General features: G+C 43.1%; 1 protein-coding gene across 3 annotated transcripts; it reads right to left on the bottom strand.

Moving 5' to 3' along the window:
• Positions 1-189: 189 nt before the first annotated feature.
• MsR2 (Myosuppressin receptor 2) lies at positions 190-18251 on the bottom strand. Of its 3 annotated transcripts, none has more exons than NM_167945.3 (4): positions 17886-18251; positions 3411-3659; positions 1861-2981; positions 190-1371 (listed from the first exon to the last, which is right to left on the bottom strand). In NM_167945.3, the coding sequence occupies exons 2-4, from the start codon at positions 3470-3472 to the stop codon at positions 1088-1090; spliced, it is 1467 nt and encodes a 488-aa protein (NP_728735.2). In that variant the 5' UTR covers positions 3473-3659; positions 17886-18251; the 3' UTR covers positions 190-1087. The 3 variants fall into 2 exon arrangements, with proteins under 3 accessions (NP_728735.2, NP_001261323.1, NP_647711.1); NM_139454.3 differs by having other exon boundaries at positions 18098-18137.
• Positions 18252-23095: the final 4844 nt, after the last annotated feature.

Here is a 23095-nt window from a genome sequence, read left to right as displayed (position 1 = left end):
AGTGCCAATCACTGGGTTTTTGTCGGCAGTAAATCTCCCGAAAATGAAATTCAACGACAAAATTAAACAGCCATTCGCCGCAGCCAAATGCATTCAAAAGCATTCGTTTATCAAAGTTCAATATAAATTCCGTTTAATTAAAACAAAGTGTCGCAATAACACTTACAATAAGTGAATTGAATCAAGTTTACTTCGAAAAAACATTTATTCAATATAAAAAGAAATTTAATCTCTTAGCTTCCGAATTATTTCATCAATATATCTTAATTAATAGTTAGACTATGACTAATTCGTTTATATCTAGAGACGCGCTTAGCACTTACACAACTATTAAGGGGGGAAACTTAGTCAAGTATATCACTTATCAAATGTGGTCACAAAATGTTGCAGGCTGCTTCCAGGGAGTCCTTTCAAGGAAAATCCACTCATTTTCCAGCAAAGCAAAGTCTCAGCGAAAGGGGCTCTCGATTCGCCAAGACAACACTGGCGGGAAAATAATGGAATCAGCGCATAACAATTTGTCTCAATAATTGGTCTGTACACGGTAGTTAAATATTAGTGGGTACTTGGATAATTTACAGGGCGTACAAAATGGAAGTGAGGGGTCGTCTCACAGCCAGAGGGCGTCAATGGCGTCTTCCACATCCTCGTCCGCTGGACTCGGCGGCTGTTCACTGACCAAAACCGCCTTGGCTTTAACCTCATCGGAGCTGCTTAGTAATACCATTAGAAGAACACTGCTGCGCCTGTTGATGGAGCTCTTGCCCAGCTCTATGTCCTGTTCGGAGGATTGCTCCGTTTCTCTAGCCTTCTGGTTACGCAGCTTTCTCAGCCAGTCCGTCGTGGGCCAGATGCACTTGGTGCCACTCCCACTGCGCCGCCTTCGATGCTGGCCACTGGATATCGCAGTCCCCCTTGGACTGGGCTGCAAATGTAGCTTCTCGACCAGGCTGATGTCGTTAGTGGAAACAGCAGCATCGGTGGCAGGCGGACATCCATCAACATCAGTGGCTGCCAGGGCCAGAGCCACCGATGCAGCTGCTCCGCCGGCTGCGGCTGACATCGCCGCCCGGCCGCTGCTCTCCTGCTACACATTTGTCACTTGGGTCGTCAGCCCGAGATCGATGGCCATGCTCTTGCTAACGGCATCCGTGTGCAGCAACCGCTGCCGTCCATATCCGCCGTAGCCGCCCAGGCCGCCACTTCCGCCCACCCTCCCTTCGCCGTCGTGCTGCGACAGCGGCAGCCATTTGTCCAGCCAGCGCGGACGGAAGAGGAGCGCGAACGTGCTCCGGAACTGGCGGCTCATCGAACAGTACAGGATGAAGTTGATGCTCGAATTAATAAGCGCCAAGATGTCCATAAGGTCACCTGAAACGAAAAAATCGAAATGCCATAAATGTCGGGTTCCACCAACACGCCATCTATGGGCAGGGCTTTCATAAAGTTCAAGGGCGATTAGATTTTATACCTCCTACACTTGAAAAAACATATGCTAGCTAAAAACTACATATTAAATGTTTAAAATATTTTTTTTTCAATTTTATACTTTTACTCAAATTAAAGAAAAAAATCTCTCAATTTAATAGTATCTGCGAAGTTTTAAATGTAAGACTACTTTATTTTGGGTGTACGAGATAAACAAAATGTACACTTATTGAACACGTCAATGCCAGGCCTTCATTGAAGCCTCAAATTTGTGGTGCAATTATGGCAGCCAACGGTGCGTATGATTGATGAATGTGCCAAACTGGGCCCACCTAAACACCAACCATAAATTCAGTCAATTATCATAGCCAATAAAGCAATTACGGGTTACAGACAGCGGAGGAGTGGGTGTCTTAATCCTAAAATACTTACTCAGCTTTAGGTAACATTGCAGAAAGAAGGCATCGCCCAGGAGCACATTCAGCAGACCCATAATGCCCTGTGGAAACTCGGTGACCAGGAAGAGCAGCAGTACCGCCAGAAGCATCCTCGTGGTGCGATCGGTCTGCTTCTCCTTCTCCAGCAGTTTACAGCTCTTGGGTTGCGTCGGAATCACCACCTTTCCATTGACAATTGGCTGCATATCGTTGGCTGCATGACAGGCCAGGATCTTCCTCCTCCTTTTGGCCTCCAACAGAGCACCGATGAGCCGCACAGACAGAATGGTCAGTGCGAAGCAGGGTATCAGCTTGATCAGGACACTGTATATAAGGAAGGTCGCATTCCTGAACTGCCGATCACGCAGCGCCAGTGCGCTGTGATACAGCTTATAGACAGTCACATTGCGCTCACCCAACGACGAGGATGTGGTTACTCCAGTGCTTAATGTGGTTAGGGGTATCACTGTGGTTAGACTTAGCAAGCTAACTGCAGTTCCATTGGCCGAATCACTTGGTATCGCCCAGGAAACATCTGGCGTTGTACTCGACATGACCTGCATGGTCACCTCATCCTGCCGATTGTAGTCCAGAATGTATTGACTCAATGGCACTGAGGCAATCGTCTTGCCATTGGCATCCAAAGTCTCTAGGAACTTGGCAATGGCTGTGACTAGGTACAGCCAAGGTGACACTACCAGGACACAGACAACATAGGCCGTGGCTATGGTGATCAGAGTAGTTCGCATTCCACACCAGATGCGATTCCTTTGCGGATAGCTTACCGCTATGTACCGCCAAACTGCCAGCGTCACCGTTAGCCAAATGGAGATGGTGTGCAGCACCTGGGGAAATACCGAGTGAAACTTGATGAAGCACGCCCAGCTGTAGCTGAGCTGCTCCTCTCGCGGCAGCCTTACACTGAGGATATAGTCGTGCACCGTATAGGGTATGTATTCCAGCATCACAGCCAGATCGGCGACAGCCAGACCCGTGAGTATGGCATTTGTGGGGGAGCGCATCTCCCGTCGGGTCAGCACTATGATATTTAGGGTATTCGCAATGGTTCCCAGGATACAGACAATCAGCGAGAAGTAACCGTGAAAGTATTTGTAGCTGTTGGGGAGAAAGACAAAAAAAATTGGGATAAATATTTAAAACCAGTTTCACTTGAGCACAAAATTGGGTATGATTAAATTCTTAAAGTAATTAGAGCTTATGTAGAGAAAGAAACCGAATAAACAACATGGTTGGTTAGATTGAACTCAATATATTTTTCAAAATGTTCATCTCCGACCTTTAACATCTGCTTTATGGATTTATGCGAGTATTTGTTCAGTTTAATCCGAAAGGGGCCCATCCACATTAGGCACACTTCGTTAGCCTTTTTGCCACCACGGCCGTAGGCAATTACACACATGATTTCATTATGCGCCCCCCGGCTGGCAAATCATTATGTAAATTACACTTAAAAAACTAATTAATATGCAGACATACCCAGGGGCTATGTGCCCAGGCCTAAGTCCACGTCCTCGTTCTACTCACTTTGTGTGGAAATCATCGATGCCGGTGCCGCAATAATGCGGCTGCGACATGTTCGTGACCATGGTGTCAATGAAGGCCAGATGGTAGTCGGTGGTGGGATGTCCTGCAAGGACTCCGTTTGATTGACCGCGGTGTCCGGCTGCCAACTCAGTGCGCCCCGCTGCTCCTCTGGCGTTTCATTTAAATTCCCTTTTCGGAAATTCCAACACTCAAATATGCAGGCTGCGTGGCGAAAGTGCTACCTGCTACCTGCAAATAAACATCAGGCGTTAGGTGAATAAAAAACGAATTCAGTGTTGTGGTTTGAATTTTACCAGAATTTAAGCTTCGAAATTCCCCAAATACAATGGCATTGCATGCCACATGCAAAGAACGATGTCCAAGTTCAGGGCAGGTCAAAGGTACGATTTCAAACGAATCAACAATGAAATGTCATTACCATTTGTCCGAAATGGTAAGAAAACAAGGCCTCGTTCCGTAATCAATAATACGCATACGACTAGTGGGCCGGCAGAAGCAGATGATTTTGGCAATTTGTGGGAAAACGTGTAACATGCAACAAAAATTCTGGCTTACATGTTACACGTAGACGAATTTAAGGCATTCTTATGCATTTGTCTTTAATACAAACAGAGTTAGTGTACACACTTTTACACTTACTTACAGAGAAGAATTTCTTGGGAATAGAACATATTTTGTGAGTGTAACACTCACGCATTTCTTGGTGACATAACTCCATTAGACAAATGAGAAAATACGGAGAATGCAATTTGTGCTGAGATTCAAAGGATATATCTTCACTTTTGCTTTTAGTAGCAACCGCAGTAGCAGCTGCATAGCTGCAGTAACCTCTAATTAAAAGTTACTTTCTTACTGCAAGCAAAGTGACAATTTTCCGGAGTGTTTTTTGTCTCTAGACGGCAATAAATCGCCGGACAATGTAAATTGTGCCAAATGTTTTGTCAGCCTTCAAGTGATGATAAAATCCTCTGTTTTCCATTCATATTTCTTTCGTTATGTTTGTGATTTGAAGCACAAAATCTGGTTTTTGGTTTTGTAAGCCGGCCTAACTTCCATTACAGTGATTAAGAAGACTTTCGACCGGGGGATTTGGCCTAGATTGGGCTTATGCCAAGTCACTTGGAAAGGTCCAGCGATGCTGACTGGCAAAAATGTTGGCAGGATAAGCGCTTTCTCTCATTTTGGTAATTATAAATGGTATGTCTGTGTATGAAATTATTAATTAATTACCGTCATAAATATTGAATTGGGGATAAAGAAACAGCATTGCTGATTACAATACCATGGAAGCCTTTAGGGCAGCCTCAAATTCCTGGCTAATTCGAACATGTGGTCAGGGCTTATAATTGAATTGGACTTCGTTGCAAGACCAGGGCCAAATTACAATGCAAACACGCAGAAGTAAAGCAATAAACAAATGTCCCACTGTCTCATTTGGTCGCCACTAATGTAACTAATACGCACCGTATGCCGCCCATTACGGAAGTTTTCGGCGATTCCTGTGGGTGGTCTTCCAGTGGGTGGCTGGGCTGGGCTACCAGTGTCAAGTGCCTGCTGACCGAAGGACTAAAGGCCGTTAAAGTTGCGCCCAGTCACGTAAATGCGAGTACTTGTTGACTGTGACAGAAACAGCGGAGTATCTTAAGGGGCTTTGGCTGCCCAAAGTGCCTGGCGATGGCAGCTGACAGGATAAAGTAGAGAGAGAAATTAGGGGGTCAAAGGACCTCAGACAAGGAACAACACTTGCCGCTTAATAGACAACACCGCACAACAAAACATCCATTTAAACGATCTAATTAAGCCATCGCCAGGCTGTGCCATCTGCATTATTAATGCCACCCACCTTCGTCCGGCACAATGGAATCACATAATCAGGACACACTCACCCCATCCACCGCCTTATTTTAATTACCGAACCACGCCCATTTGACAGTTGGCCAACTGCAAATGTCCTTACAAATGAAGGTTTGATTGTGTTGGACCATTAGCGAAACAAGGTGTAGTGGCAATGGTATCCGATTATCTGGCAATGGGATCAGTGGTAATTGTCTTTAAAGTGGAATCGGTTACTGACCAGCACGTAGAGTTAGGAAAGAAGTCGTTAGAATAAGAAAATAGAATCGTAATTTCATATAACTGCAACTTAATGTAAAAAATACTTAAATATGTACTCAGAATTGCTGATTATTTCTCTGCCAGCTAAAGCCACAACAGCGCAAAAGCCAAGTGTATCTTTTATGTACCCCTCGAATTGGGTTCAAGCCATCTTCTGGCCAAGTACAATTACATATTTGGCCTGTCCTCGAGGCAGGACCTCACAAGCGAACAGAACACTGATTCCTTCTGTTTTCCTCTTGGCTTTGGGCCATATAATGAGCAGAGAACATAGAACTACATATTTGTGTAGTCCCTGACCCCTCGTTGGATGCCATGTGAGCTGGCTCATTTCGCTGGCCGGAAATACTTTGCCAGGATGGTGGAGAGCCCAGGAGAGCCCTTCATGTGCGGTTAGAAGCGCCGTGAATTTATGAAACGAAAAGCTCTGGCACACATTTTCAGCATTCCCAGGAATCACTGGGGATGGTAGCGGCAAATTATGCCAAAAGGTAACAACAGCCACGTGCAGCTGCCCCGGCTCACTTAAAATGCTCAGTTTTTTGGGAGTCGGAAATCCGGTTTTCAAGCTCACACGCACACATTTCAGGCATTTGAGTTTTTAGTTAGCGAAAAGTACTCTCCCTTGAAGAAAAAAAAAAAGGAAAAACGTGTAGGAAGCCACAATATCGAAACCGGAAGCCATCATCAAGGACGCTAAAAGGGACGATGTTGGCAACAGCTAAGCCCATTTAATTGAACACTTGTCGTGGTCACAGGCGGCGTATGAGCAATATTCCGAAAGAGCCAATCAAATGCTCATGCACAACAATTTTATAAATTTATTCTCTACCGTGTGGACGACAACTACAAGCATTGTATGAAATGTTGTGGTTTTCAGCCATCAAAACACAATCAAAAATAAAATCCAATATGACTTGCGGTTCAGGCCAGAAAAAAAAAACACAGAAAAACGTAAAAATAAAAAGTGGATAACATCGCCACTTTTCTCCTTGTATTGGACATGGCCAGCGGCCGTTTTCTAATTCTCAATTTTTTCATTCCCATTTCTTTCTCCAACCGCTTGGCAATTTCATTCCGACCTCTGCATGTGAAAATTTTCTTGGCTTCTCTGACTGCCTAATTGCTGTGGCTTACTGCGAATTTTCCCACTTCGACGTAATTTCTGTACGATTTTTCCCTCAACTTTCTTGGCATTTGCTGTGCTTTTTTTTGTAGAAATGCTCTCATCACCCACAGTTCTTAAGCTGTGTGTCGATGAAGGTCTCCGGTAATTTGGGAGAAAGTTTCGCCTCTTTAAGTTGGAGTTTTCGGGGAATTTATACAAATATATCTATTATTGAGTGGGTCCGCTTCAATTAGCCGTACAATTCCTTGAACGTTTGATTGACAGCTGCCGTTCATTGATTTGGGTTCCTAGGCAACTGAAGATAAGATTGAAGGGCATTAGGAAACGTCTTCTTCTGACACGTATGCATATCAAGTGCCAAGGGCACTGTTTTCCCATCCTGAATGCGCTTAAGAGCTTTTTGTATTGCTACATCCCAACTTTCTTTGTTCTTTCATATTTTTAGCTTCTGTTTTCGATGGAACGTTGGATACCAAGCTATCCACTGTTATTGCCCTACACAGAAAGAACTGAATGTGATCCCGACTATCAAGTTCAATAAGCTATTAGTTCCTTTCAGTATAATACATCTTTAAAATTTGCAGGCCATGGTTTCTTTAGTGAACATGTCCCAATTATTTGTATTTGCGTAGCAGGCCATTGGCTTCGTGGCTATTTGCTCATTGATTTGACTGCTTCTATAAATGTGCGTTGCGTGGGTGGAAAGTGTCAACATGTCGAATGCTAACGCTTTCTCACTCAAATATTTGCCGAGCTGAGGCGCCCCGAAAGTCGGCGCCCAAACATGAGCGCATTTGTAATTAAGCATTCATAAAACGCTTTGGCTCAACGGCAGCAAACACGGACAGCTGAATGTGGTCGTGTGGTCATGGAGGATGGATGGAAGCCCAGGGATCAGCCACAAACATGTCAACGGTTTTCCCTCACTCGACAATCAAGCCAACGCTGCGGAAAACAGGCGACACAACTGCATATTTTAGGGCCAAGTCCGGAAAATCCCTCTTGCGCTGGCAGCCTTCAGTGAGTGGCGAATGTATGTATCTCTACAGATATTTAAGAACAATGAATAGAAACTACGGTTATGAAAAAGGAATATGATAGTTGGTTAGTTTAGTCTGAAAAGTTTTCTCATTTCTCTCACTAATAGTGGACTCAAATTGAAGGCATCTCTGTGCCATTCGCTTAGTTCAAGGTAATTGCCAGTCCATTTAGGCCACAGCTTGAGTTGCAGCCAACTTTTCCAGCCATTGTGCTGCTTTGCACTGATTAGTTTTCCTGTTCAGTTTCCTTCACCCCACCTTCTCGGTTATTTTAATTTAAAGTGTTGTTGAAATGGCAGCAGCACTACTTAATTGGCTTTGATTGAAGCGCAATTCATTATTTTAATTGATGTGAATAGCGGGACATAGCTATATAATATAATGATAGACCATTTCGAGGGTAGTAAACTCCATTTATGGCTAGGAAGTGCCTAATAAACCGATATTTCATGAATGATTAACTATTGCTGCGCAGTTAGAGAACAACCGCTGAATTAATATTTCAATCTGCGTTAATTGAAACTGCAGTGGTTATGAATACGCATGCCGATGTGTGCCAAGTGTCACGCCATTTACTTCGATTATACCACCATTATCCACACTACCCCATCCGAGTGGAGCCATATGCCATGGTGCTGGCTCAGCAATTCATTTCAATTTAGCAGCTATCCGTGTGTTTGGCTGTGCAAGCTGGCACTTTTCCATTTTAATTTGTTTGCCCAGGGCCCACGGAATATGATATTAATCTGGCCGGCTTATCGGACTTGTTTATTGTTGTAGTCTAGGCCATTTCATCCCATCGGTGGTTTATTGCTCATCGACATGTTTATTACAGCGAAATTCTGCCCTGCCATCGGCAATCGGCAGTTGATTAGCAGCATAAGCCCCGGCTCTCCAGCGATTATTCCCTTTGTCTGTTGCCTCTATAAAATATCAATAAATTATTACACCCACATATGCGGGGCACACGGGAGAAAGTCGGACAGCGATAAATAGAATTTTTCACACCTCATTGTCGGGAATGAACTGCTGACTATTCTATTCTATTTCTGGAAAATTCGGCCTGCCTAGTGCAGAATTTTTTCACCAACAATGAGTGATTAAATCAACATTTTAGTCCCAGCAACATTGTCAATGAATCTAATTCCATTGTGGTTTTTTCGATCAGTAACTCGCCAATTTAATTGGCTCAATGCGCTGTTGTCAATTTAATTAAAATTGTTTAAACAAAATGTAGCAGCTCGTTATGAGAAATCGTAAAGTCAATACAAATCGTATGTAGCGACTTTAAACATTTTTAATTATCCTAATGTCATTGTCAGGAATAATCATAAAAGCACAAACTAATTTCACAGTTTATTGGCTATTAATTGTAACACTTCATTTGCGGCCATTAAAATTCCGCCCGCTAATCGAATAGTAAATGTGTGGCCTGCAGTAAAAGTTAATTTCATTTTTGAAAAGCAATCAACTTCCGCTGTTCCACAGCAGCTGTTTCACCCATAAATTGAGTTCAGTTCTGACTTGAAGACAAAACCATGTCGTCTAAGAATTTATAGGGACTTGGTATCTTCAGCAATTGCCCGGCTCATCGAGAGCGGAAACTCTTTGGTTCAGTTTATATTTTCCGCTTTCGAATGCTGGCTGTCAAGCTAGGAAAATAATATCCGTTGCTGCCATATAAACCTAACAAGCAAACCAAATTTTGCGAAAATAAAAAAAAAGATTGCAAAAAGGGGGAAATTCGAGTGCAAGGATACCCTTTTAGGAAAATGCTGTTTTGCAAACATCCTGTTGCATGCTTAAGCCGAAAGCTGCACTTTGAGAAACCTCGCTGCTTAAACAGAGAATTTGGCACTCCTTGAAATATAATCCTTCATTTTGTAATAAATAATGAGTAAGTAGAGGTTTATATTCACCCCATGTCACGTAGGTATCTTTCCTAAGGTAGCACTTTATTCCCAGTGCATGGACTCAGCAATTCTGCCAATGATACAATCCCAGGCACTTGTGGCGAGCACGTCCTCATGTCGCCATGACCACGAATTTCGATTGCGAGGACATGACAGGCAATCCCCAAACAAGAAAGCAATGGCAAAAGGAACGCAAGGAGGAAAAACTGGGGCAAAGTCTGCTCAATATTATTTTTCAATTTATTATCAAGTACCTGCTGCCACCGCTGGTGGTTTCGCGGTTCGACGGTTTTTATTTCCCAGAATTTTCTTTCTATTAAAGCGCCATCAATTTGGCGGACAAGCCGTCAGCTAACAGCATTTAGTGTGCGTCGAGGGGCAAAAAAAACATAATGGCGTTAACTGAATTTCCAGACGCCTTTCGCTGCTCGCCGACTAGACGACATTGCAAAAAAAAAAAAAATGGCCAGCAAAAAGTCCCATCCATTTTCGATAGTCAAACATTTTAACTGCCATGTCATAATAAAATTAAATTACTTGCCCGAAACCAGCTGGCCATGGCCAATTGTTTGTCTTTGGTTCGGGGTAAATTGTTGCTGATACTGCTTTATTAATGCATAAATTTCACATCATCCAAGCTGAAGTTGCTAAAATCCACAAGTAATGGATATATTGCAGAGACCATATAAATTACAATAAAAGCACTTGAAGCCCAACTGTCTGCTGTGCGTGGAATGTTTTCCAGGCATTTCTCATTAATTTGCCTGAAAAGTTTCCGAGCAGAAATGCAGAGCTCGCAATTAAAAAGTCCTGTCCCGAACTTTTTCGCCCCTCCTTGCGTTGCAGAATCGACCTGAAAGGCCGCGGCTGTTCAATACTTTCCCGAATAATATTTCCTTTCCCATGAGCTCTGTCTGCCTGGATAACTTTTCATTCTGACATCAGGCCCTGGGGGCAAGTCATAATGCCCCGTCTTACCGTCACCTTTGGCTCCACCTGATCCTGATCCCCTCATCACAGACGGGGCATTAGGACCCACGCCACGCTCCATTTAACTACGAGTCACTGCCATGCCGTACATACTAATACACACTAATCAATGTGTGAGGATGATTGTGGGTGGCAATTCTCGCAGGACAATGTTAATTTTGTTCTGCATACCTGCCGGCTGATGTCCTTTGCCTTCGCGATTTGGCGCATGTGTGCGAATAATATTCATTAGAAAATTACACAAATTTTTTACGCTAACACCATTTATATTTGGCGCACACCTGCACACTCGGAAAAACTCAATACCAATCGAAAATTCAATACTTAACACTAAGGCTGGAAATTCACTCATAAAGGTGACTCCAAGTATGGAATTGCAGCTTGCTTTTAAGCAATATTGCTATGATAGTTTTTTTCATAGTGCACACACCACCCGACCGTTAGCCTTATTTATGTTTATTTGCCAACAGCTTCCACCGTTTTTGCCTATTTGAAACACATTTTAAATGGCATTCTCACATGATGCGTGTGATGGCAGCATGTTTGTCGTGTTTTATGGCCAGTTTTTATATTCCCATCGACTTGCGGAACGCGTCACGACCAGAGGACGCAGCATAAATTGCATTTTTGTTAGTTTTTCCCAAAGCAGACATGCACACACATAAAGCGACGAGGGCATTGGAATTAAACGGGGGCTTGTGTTGGGGAAAGTCTGCGCCCCTTCTCCCTTCCGCCCCTTCTCCCACCCTGCACTCACCTTCGACTTGTTGGCGTTATATTGCTCATACGCACTGTTACCCAGGCTCAACATGCTGCAATTAAGTTTTCTCCCCAGGGCTGCTGCGGTGTTGGTCCGCTCTTGAGGTTTTTCGCATTTTATGGCGCAGGCTTTTGCAATTTCAATGGATCTCTTCACGTGCAACCCAACTTACGAGGATTTACATTTACCGAGGGCTGATTGGTCCACGATTAAAGCCACGCAGTCATATAGAAAAGCTCCATTCAAATACGAAAACTTTAAGGCTCTCATAATCTGCGACTTTATGGAATGTTTATTCAAGTCATCTGAACCTTGCTAGCAGCAAGCACTAGTCCTGCACCGCTGACCATCTTATCATCTGCTTCTGAAAATGCATATTGAGAAGGGGAATTCTAAAGCGAGTCCCGAAATTTACACAGCTCTTGTCCTTTTGACCAAAGGTAACCAATTCAGGTGAGACGACAAAGGCGAGGCGAACAAAAGACGGCTACAAAACGCTCGGTTACCTTGAAGTGACAATCGAGCTGAGCTGCCCAAAAGGACACGAAACAGCTACAACTGAGCCAAACTGAACTGAATGCCCAGTGGCTGAACTGCCGTTCCATTTGCTTTCCCACTTTGTCCATTTCCACTTTTCCGGTCGGACACTTGAATTGTTTCGGGGGCTTTGCCTGCACCAACTAGCAACTAAGCTAAGCCAGAATCAAAGCAAGTGTTTTAATTAAGTTAAAGTTGCACAAAAAGAGAACTTAAAGACTCGAAACTAAAATCTTTGAGGGAGCTCGAAAACAAAAAATTGGGTCAAGCAGCTTTAGGCAACTCGAGAAAATTACACTAAGCCGAGTAGTATTCTTGAATTTGAATGAATGTGAATACTGAATAAAAATGGCGACTGCTGCATGGTGAGAGATTTGCTGTAAGACAAGGCCAAGTGGCCTGTAACGCACTTGAGGGTCCTCGAGACTAGCACACACAGCAACACCACATCTCTCAACACCCCCCTAGTTTTCCTCGCGGGACTTTTCCGGGTGGCGCGCGGAAATCTCAGACTGGTTGAGTGGCTGCCGGAGAAGTCGAATAGCAAAGTGTTTTTCGGACATGTTACTTTTAGAGCAATCCTATATTAAGAAACCTGAACAGGAACTACTCTTGGCAGTAGCTGAGAGCCCGAGGAAAGTACTTGGTCCTAAGTGAATGCCAGTGACTGTCAGCTCATGCTGCCACGCCCACCGCCCGCCGCCCACAACTTGGGCCATTGACATGCATTTTCGGGCTGCACAGGTTGTGGGTCGCCAATCCGGCCATTATTCTCCATTCCCGTGCTTGTTTCTCACGTGCGAACATCAAACTTTGGAAGAGGGATTGGGATTTAATAAATTGCCAGGCCTCTAACAAAAGCAACAAAGCTACACATGGACCAACGAACTAGAACTAAAGTCTTAACTTTACAAGTTATGAGCGCTCAATATACATGTGTATTAAGGACTCAATTACATTTATATATCTATTAAGTTTAATTGCTTGCTGCCATAAGAAATTCGCTAGTACATACAATATAATAATTTTTATCCGTGACTTGCACTTAGCAAACACTTTATTTTGCTCCGTGCACAAGATGTAGCTTTTTGCAGCATGACTCACGGAATGATTTGTTGGCCCAGGAGAATTGTTGGCCAAGAGAAGTTGGTCTACTGCCATCAGAGCAATTGAACCATTTGGAGCGATCGATTACGATGCCAAAGCAAGGTGCGGGCTCACGATGAATAAATGAATGAATTAGGCGTGTAACTGCAGAATGGGAAAAGTAGATGGCCAAGGGCTCTGATGACTGACAATGACATGCGGGTTTCGGCCATCGGATTACGGCAGAAGGTGCTGCCGTAAATGGCCAACTGAAGTGCAAGTCACTCCTTGTTAGAACGCACACAAGTGGCCTGCAACAGATGTGGCACAGTGACGTGATTACCTGCTGCAGCAGCTATAGATGAAATCTCTTTTCAGCCACTTACAAAGCTCTAAAAACGTTTATGCTGCACGGAAAGAAATGCTGGGAAATCAATTAGGATTTAATCGCACATTTTGGGAAAACAAACCGGCAAAGGTAGTATTATTTGAACATGAAAATCCTTTTAAAAATGAAAGTAGCTACATGGAATCGGTGTATTTCTACTTGTGCATCCTTAATTAACGCAGAGATATTTAAAGTCTTTGGGGAACCAGCATGCTGTAAAAATAGCATGGAACAAGTGCTCAGTGGGCGAAAGGGAGGACCTTAGATCTTCTGTGAACCGAAGACCTCACGTTCCATGCCTGGGTGCCTGCGAAATGTCAACAGCAGGTAATGCGTCCTTAGTGCTTCCTGTTTATGCCGCAAAAGTCTTTCCTTGCCGACAACCCTTCGTCCTTCCGCCCCACAGCGAGGTCTTTTTCCCAGAAGTTTTGACTTGCCATCTGTCTGACTGCCGGGAGCTTGTTGATGCCTTGTCTCGGTGCAATTTCCATTCCTTTTGTTGCACAAAAGTCTCGAGCTGAGAAATTGGACAGTGAGAATGATATGTGGTTGGCGGGGCCTGATAAGCATACGAGTATGTAAATTAGAGACCTGACTGAAAATCCCATTTGTATTTTGCCAGGAGCATAGATCTCTCTCATCTTTCTCTGCTGAACGTGTTTATGTGACAGGACAAGAAACTCATAACTCAGGGAAAGAGCTCTTTAAGAGCTGCCCACAAAACTGGACATAAACATAAAGGAATATTGCTGAATCGTAACTTTTCCGCTGCGACTGCCTGATAACTGTTTCTGATTCTGTATTGACAGCCAGGCACAAAAAAAAAAACCGAGAATGCACAAAAAGAGAAATAATGAAAGCCATCTACGATACGACTTCCACTTATGCTCCGTGCCATGTTTCATGGGGCATGAGCAACAGTTTGTCTGGCCATCAGACATTCACATCCACATCCACCCACCCGCAGCGATCCACGCTCCTTTTATAATCTTTTAAGGACTGCTGTCTGTCGCGTCTTTTGTCTATTTGCCGCTGCCATTGACTTTGTTTATTTTCACGAGCGTGTCGGTCCAAGTACCAATCCACATCCACGTCCAAGTCCAAGACCAAGTCCAAGTCCCTTGCCCCCAAAACAAAGCGCTTGAGCTTAAAGAGCCGACCAAAAATAGTTGTTTCTGTGCCAGGCGCCATCAGAATAATTGCATTCGATCTATCTTGTCGGCGGCTTTAAGCTTCTATGCTTCCATTCATTTGCTTGCATTCAGATGCTAAAGTTTATTTGCCAATTTCACAGCCACACATCCTTGCAACTGGCTGATAAGTTGCACAGTGATAAAAGGATATTACAGTACAGCAAACTTTGAATTACTCTTTATAAATGCAATCTGTATATGTCGTACTTTACACTTTAAAGTGCCTTAAATTCAATGCCAGTCATTGCCATTGTACAAAAACTGTAAATCACAGTAAAATCTGTAAATCTGTATTTTGGTAAGCTGTTGAGCACCTGAATGAAAGTCGACAGTAAGGACTTATCCACTAATGGTTCTTCCCTGTACTTTATCTACTGACGCTCGTAGTTTTCTCTTGTCTGGTGCTCATGCGATGCAACATCCTTTCCTTGTCAGATGCATTTAATTTAATTAAACAAGCTCCCCGAGGACCGAATAATTCACACCGACTTTTTGGTAGAACGCATCGGCATAAATAACATTTAAATGCAGTCATCATTTATGGCTGAGATTTGCAGCGCGCTGCGCTGACAGATGGCAAGATGATATGGCGCCTGATATGGCTTCCGCCCGACCATGCTGCGTATGCGTAATATTTGCCCAGATTTATGCAATGCTATTTTCCGACTGAGATAAAAGGCAAAAGCGCAGGGGAAGGAAGTGATATAAATACGAGATATGATTATGGACCGCTCATGCATGGCATATGCGAAAACTTTTGCGATTGCGATTATGATGGGGGCCTCTGGTTTTGACCTTGCATATATGTAGATACATATACATATACATACATACATATATGTAGAAGTATATACCCCGTCCAGCCCCGATTCTCTAGGCTCGGCGCTTGCCATGTGAATTATTGATCCATTCGAGGGTCTTCCAACATTTTCCTATTTTCTTTGGCATCACGTGCCTAGATAGCTGATGAATGGCCCGCATTCGGTCGTCTTATTTTTATCGGACTTCGGCAGAAATGCGACTCCCCAAAGAAATGAGCATAAATCTTTGGATCCGCTCTCATTTGAATTCAGTTATTTTTGCTCACAAACGAACCTAATGGGCGGACCGAAACTTTTGCAGGGCTTAAACTTTTAAACAGGCTGTAAAGTGTCCCCACTTCCTTCATAAAAAGAGCTAACAATTTGTGGCAGACACACATGCGGCTCAACTTTCCGACCTTGACGTCGCTTATTTGGCTTAAACAATGGAAATTATTATCCAACGATAATGGGAATTATGATTTTACGCTCTGGCGCCTGGGACTTAAAAGTCCGTGGACCATGTGGCGTATGCGTAATGCAGTAAAGCTAAATGACACTTACGTGCTGTAGGACAATTAAGGCAACTTGTTACCTTAATTTTTAATAATTTCCACTTACTTATAGTGTAGTATAATGTTTCTTAAGCAACATGCGAATGCTGGAGTCAGACAAACGAGTCCAAGAACATTAAGATACGATGTAATCCAGAACTTATTAATTGAAGGCCCGACAAACTAAATGTTTCTGCATTCTTTTGTGAGCTAAACTCCGGCAATTAATTTAAATGATACTCAAAACCAAGAACCCGCCGACTACGCAACCAAAGTTTGCCTTAACCGAAAGCCGCAGGCAATTGACTCGGCTTGGGTTTGATCCAGTGGCACGTGCTCCGTCTTGAGCCATCGTCCTGGCCTGGCCAAAACCGAACCACAATGGACAATTACTGTCTCATCTGGGCTGAGACACCGAATCCCGAACTCTGGCAGTGGCAGCTGGCATCCAAATTAATTAGCTGCCCAACTTAACCGAGACCGAAAAGTTCAGGTCTTCGCACAATGGACTCGATGGGATTTGGATTTGGAAAGAGTTTGGGATTGGGATCGAGATCAGGATTGAAGTGCATGGCAGCGACTCTTGACACTGGCGTTCCATGATGGGTATGCCAACTATTTGGTGCCGCAATTTACGGCCTTCTGCTTCGGCTAAATGTGTCAACAATTCGACTGGCAATTAAAGCCAGCGGGCAAGTGCATAAATTAGTTGGCATTATGGCCTCTCGACAGCTGCGAGAATTCCGCTGTCGCACATGCGACTAATTGCTTCGAGCTGTTAACCCTCTGCATGTCCATAAATTGAAAGTTTTATGCATTGTGTGTCCTATTGAGATGACTGGATGTTTTCGAAAGGTTTGCGCAGCCATTTCCTTGCGGGAAATTAGAAAACTTTGCGCTATCTGGACTGTTTGGTGATTTTTTGCTTGCTACTTTGCGACTGTGCAAATATTTTCGCAAGCCAACCTTTTGTCCATTGTTTGCCAGTGCCCCCCTTCTACTCTAGTTGACTTTTATTTATTGTGGCCATAAAAAAGCAGCAGGCATTGCGCAAAGTTGAAAGAAGCCCAAAAGGAATCTAGCACGAAATGCCAACAATTTTTGTATACATTTGTTTGAGGTTTACTTTAGGTTTGTTTCCCTCCACGGTTACTTGACTTTACCCATATTTTTCTTCGAAATTCAAATTTCATGCTCACAACACTTTTTACGACTTTCCCGCATTTGTACAAACAATGTTTGTTGTCCCATTCCCATTTCCGTTTTATTTGTTTATTTGTTCATTGACAAGATGCGAGCATCACATTTATTTAATGTTCGTTCGGCATGAGCCTTTGCAGGTTTTCCATCGGTTTTTCCAAAGTACTCCCCAGTTGCCAGTTGAGTCTGGCCCTTGGATTGCACTTTTGCGGACGCATTGATCATAAAAAGCCTTTAATATATTTCTTGCCGAAATAGAGCAGTAAAGTTCCCCGAAAGTGCAGATAGGTGGAAAGAAAGTTGTAAGAAAAATGTGTCATTTTGGTTGCATGTTGCAAAGTCCACATGCCTTCAATTAATTTCTTAAGTTTTCTACGATGGGAAGGGGTACGAATAATTTCGGAAATAGTTTTTATTGTGCGGAAAATATATAGAATCCGACATGAAATTTGAAATCAAAAAGTTGTTGCTTACAGAACAGAATTAAATTAAAAACAAAAGTTTCTATAATTCATAGCACCAAGTTCATAATTATATTTACCATATTCTGAATACCTTTGGGTTCTTTTTCAAGCAAAAATTCCTTTAATTAGGGCTTCAAAAGAGTTTACTAAACGATACAAATATCTGTTTAGCTGCAGGTTCACTTTACTCATTTAAAACGAATTTAGATTTCTATTAAGCATCCTTTCTTAATCATTTGGCCAGAATTTTCTTTGTTCTTCGTAACTTATAACTGGGCTACCTACATCAATCACTGGTACACACCACAATTTTCTGGGAATACAATTTTCAGGACATTAGGCACAGTGTCCCCATGGATGTTGTGGCCATTATGCTAATCAGATAAACCTTTTTTCGGCCATAAATGAAATATAAGTTGGGCGAAATGATACCAAATGCCAATAAACTGACCAAAAGTTCACTGACCAGCCGATGAAAATTCGTGACGGCAACTTACACAAATCGCAAAACTTATATTACGAAAAATTCAATTCAACGCGCTAAACCGAAAATAACAATTATTGCGATTTTTCATCTTATCGGCACATTTTCGACGTTTTCGAATTATATTTTCAGCCGGGAAAACTCCGAGACACGTGCGTACGGCACCGCAATGAAAAACCAACTGAAAAACTGCGAAAAACTCGAGCGGCAGCTGCTCGCTATTTTCTCCGAGCTCTCAGGAAATCGACGGTCGGCTTTTCCTGCGCGCCTGTCGAAAGTGTTGCCAGCTTTCTGGCGTCGACGCCGGCAGCGACAGCGTTGAATCAGCTGTTCGGAAAAGCCAGCGAAAGCCAGGGGAAAACGAGTTCCACCAGAAGCAACTGGTGTAGCTGGGCGGAAAACAGCTTCCACTTGCCATCCACAGACGGCAACAGCTGGACGACTTGTTGAAGTTGCAGAGTCTGTGCAAAACAGAGAACCGGAAAAACGAGTTTCCTTGAAAACAGAGAGAGAGAGAGAGAGTGTAAAATGTTTTCTTCTTTCCTTTGCAGAAGTTTGGCTTTTCCGTTTGCTTTTGCTGCTTTTGCAGTGGATCCCATTCGATTTGTTTTTATGAATGAAACGGTTTTCTATCGACTTTCAGCGCGCCAAAAATAAATTTAGCCAAAACCTTTTTGCTGGTCAAATTTATGGAGCTTCAGCCAGTCCATATGGCAGTTAACCCTTTTTTCGGACCCCTCGGCGTATGGGTAATAAATCATCAAATGAAATGATAAACTGCGACGACCACCTTCCCAACCCCTCGAATTTTCCCAGTTTTCCCAACTACAACGGCTTTTTAATAGAACCTGCTGCGAATGTGTTTAAAATCCCCTTCGAGTGCTCGTAAAACGTTCGTTTATCTTATTTCGGCTGGTATTTATTTACTTTTTATTCTATCTGGCGCATTTCCCAACTGCTTCATGTTAGATTTATGTGCGGATCTATTTGGCGAAATTTATGTTTGCATTTCAATTTACTTCCTCCATCTTACTCACTGTATTTTATTTTAAAGCATATGTTGATTAACGTCAGCAGTTTATGACATGGTTCTTCTAGAATTTCTGTGGGTTTTATCCAAACAGAATTGATTGTAAAAACAAGCCATGTGAGAAGTAATCACAGATTCTGATTTAAAACTTATTTTTTTCGCTTTTAGCTACAACTAAGTTCACTTCTTTAAAGAAGATATTAGGATGTATATTGAGAGAGAGTTTAAGTTTAAAATTTAAATCGCGCTTTCGTTTATATATTCCTGCCACGTTGGGTTTCAGTTTGAAAAGATTTCTGATTGACAAGCCCCCGAAGGCAGCATTAACTTTCCCAAAAAAAAAAGAAAACACAGATTTCCCTTTTCCAAATCATTCTTCAATTTATGTCACATTTCGCTCACGACTCCGACGTTTCCAGCCCAGGACTCACACGTCTCTTTTCCCGGGCCAAAAAAGTGGGCCAAAGGCGAGGATCTCAATTATTAGGGCCTAAGTGCCGTTAAAACCAAATCAATAATTTTCCTTTTTCCCATCTTGCATGGCCGGAGGAATGCGAAACGATGACAATGTGGAATGCCTGCACGGGGCGGGGATCCATTAGATATGCGAGTTCCCGCCCAGATCCTGCTCCTCCATCCTTAACCTTCTCCTGGTGCCCACATGCCCGCACATCCATGAATTTCCAAATGACATTCAATAAGCGTTCGATGTTCAATGTTCAATTATTTTTCAATTGCATCGATTTGCCGTCAAACCACAAAAGAACTTCGATTATCCTTCGGCCGAAAATGATAAATGTGTACAGGAAATAATAAATAGTTAAATAATCTTAAATATGATACCAAAATGTTAATATTGAAAAATATTTATTTAAATGAGTAAATGAAAAATGTCACATAATTCAAATTATATTTTATATTTATTAGTGCTATGAGTTATAAAACATAACTTTTCATAGCGAAACATCTACAATTCAATTATTTAAACAGGCTTAAATTAATAACAAACTATATAAGTATGCTTGAAAAACCCATAAGAAAATTCCCGTTTTTCCGCCTGAGCATGATTCTGCCATTGTTGTTGATTTTCCTGCCAGCACGTGACCCCTTGAAAATAAGCCTGGTCGGAAGTCGTTTGGCACCCATTTTTTGCCCACGCTTTGGCCATTTCCCATTACCCACTTCCCACTCCCCGCCCCCCGCCATACACACCGGGGGCGTGTCTCTAAACCAGTTAGCTACTTTGCATTAACGCTCGCCTCGGGAGCAGCGTTGAGTGGCCCAACTATATCCAATAGAATCCTATAGCACTCAAACGCCGCCCGTCCAGTCCGCTGTCTCTCCATCCAGATTCACATGAAGATGGTGATGGAGATGGATGCGGAGACAGAGATGGAGATGGAGATGCGTTGACGTGTTAGTGGAGCGAGGCTCGGGGAAATTCGTGGAAAATGGGTGAACAGGATGTGCTGACTTGACAGGGACATAGCCCGAAAAGCTTCCGCTGCTATGGCAGCCCAACCGCAGAACAGGATTTCGTTGCGGGCAGTTTTTTGGAACCCGTAGCGATAATCCTCTTGGTCCATATGGAAATGCATGAACGACAGACAGTGTGAGGGAACATACACTAGGAGAAATCAGGGAATAATATGCACTTACACTTTGTATTAGCTATTCGTTTACGTCCAATAAAAAAAACTTACTGAAAATATCAAAATATAAAAAGTGCTGTATCTACAGTTTTGTACAATTGACAGTGTATTTGTTTCAGTGCAGTGTTAAAGAAGATACAACATCACCTTGGGCAACACAAACTATCTGCTCGAAAGACTTTAAAGGCTCCTTGGAGGTGGCACAGCTGCCGGCGAAAGTTGTTGATATTTTGTTAACAGATTTATTTGCGCAATTGAACACGAAGTTCACGCTTTCATTTGCTTTCATTTTTCCACTAGAGCTCGATTCTCTGTCGATTTTCTCGCTTTTCGATTAACCGGAGAAGTGGTGCCTCGAATGTTTTGTCCCATTCAGGCGGCGGAGCACAAAAGAAATCAAAGCATTTGGGGGAAGCTGCCTGCCATTCCCTGTCAAACCCACTTCAAGTGGGCGCCACACAGTAGTGTCCCACCGCTCCTTTGGCTCCGAGGAGGTCCTTTTGTATTCGGGGATTCGGTGGTGGCATTTTGACAGTCCCTGTCCCTAGTTCCTCAGTCAGTTTGCGTGCCGAAGCAGAAGAACTCTCTCTCTCTCTCTCGTCTGTCAATCTCCTGCGGATTGAAGTTGATTTAGTTGATTTATCCTGGCGGCAGAGGCTTTAAAGTGGCTTTAGACATCTCTGAAATGCCCGGAAAGCCCAATGAAAATGTTATTTGGCCAGCTTAACTTGTGCTACCGAAATAATTCTGGTGTGCAAATTTAAGGGGCCTTTAAAAGTTCCCAAACTTCAGGGCTTTCCACTTGGCTGCGCCCCTTTGAAAGTGTGCAGGAAGAATTAAAATATTCATACGGCTTTTCGGGGCATAATTTAATTACTACGCGGGTTTTTTGTGCATCTCCTCGACTGAAAGGCCGATGAGGCTGGGGAAACCTGTGCAGCGGAAAATCGTTTGTCACTCCCGTCAGGACTTATGCTTTCGTTCCTGACGTTCCTTTGACTGCCTTTCGACTGTCTTTTTGCCGCTTTCGTAGAATTCGGTTTTTGCTTTTGACACAGAAGGCATTAAAACTGACTGTCTGCGGGCTCCGGTTATCTTTTCGGTGCCTCAACAAATACACAAAAATATACTTATTGCGTATTTTGTCACATCAAAGGGCATAATTTGTGATGCCCCTTGGGAAGGGATTTTATTCGCAGAACCTCAAAAGTTAATGAGTTTTGCAGCTACTCATTTTGGAGTTTTATCTGTCATTTCCACCTACGGACCTCTGGGAGTTGCAACTCAAAAATACTCTTCCATTTCAGACCCAATTAGGTCGAATTATTGTTTGTTTTGGTACCAGTTTCTTTCTTTGACTTTGGGTTTGGTTACCAAGCGAGATTGTTATGGCCATTTTAAATTGAATTGTTTAGCCTGTTTGTTTCTTTAGTTTTGATTCAGTATCAAAGCTGCAGGCTTATTGGAGCTAATCCCACTCTTTTCTTTTGGTTGTTAAGTGAACACTTTGGTGGCCAAAACACCCACGTTTAGCATTTGTAAATCAAGCGAGAGCAGAGAAGTTTATCACGGCCTTTTCGGTGGCAGCTGCTTCCACTCCCATCGGTTGGAGCTGATTCCGGTGACTTTTATTCCGTTTGGTATTTTTGGAGCTCAGCTGGGTGGCATTGGCACATTTATTGGGGCTCCATGGGCTGCAGCGTGATCCGCTTCAGACTGCGAGTGGGCGTAGTCAACACGCCACGAAGCCATAGCGCAGCCCCCCGGGGCAAAGGTCACACTCGCAGCGCACAGACAAGAGTTGCTGATTAATTGATTTTATATCGAGCGCAATTTCCCGCGGCGCCTTGTGGCTGTTTTTCCGATTGAGTCGACGAAATATACGGAATCGGAAGCCACTGCAAGGGATGCCGTGCAATTTATCAGCCAACTTCCAATTAACACTTGCCTGGCCTTTTCCACACCCAACGTCTCCAGGTTACGAAGTTCGATCCTCTCGATTTTCCGTCAGTGAGGGGCGAAGAGATATGGGAATGGCAGTATAATCTGTGCACTTTACTGACTACTTTAACACGAGGACCAGTTCCAATTAGCTTAATTAATGTCGCTGTTGTTCCCAAGTTTTATGGCAGAGTAAAGTTGCCAGAAACAGTAACAAATAAAATTAAGTTTTTAAGAGGTAAAATAAAGTGCAATAAAAGCAATGCAAAAAGCTATTAAAAGAGAAAAACTGCTATCCATGCATATACAGTGTATGTGGACTACCAATTTACATATTGAAATATTCCATTTATCAGCGACAGTAGCCCCAATTATTTAGCCTCTCCTT

Source organism: Drosophila melanogaster, chromosome 3L (assembly GCF_000001215.4).
Source record: "Drosophila melanogaster chromosome 3L".
NCBI lineage: Eukaryota > Metazoa > Arthropoda > Insecta > Diptera > Drosophilidae > Drosophila > Drosophila melanogaster.
Note: the sequence above shows the minus strand (reverse complement) of the source record. Positions and strands in the feature narration are given on the sequence as shown.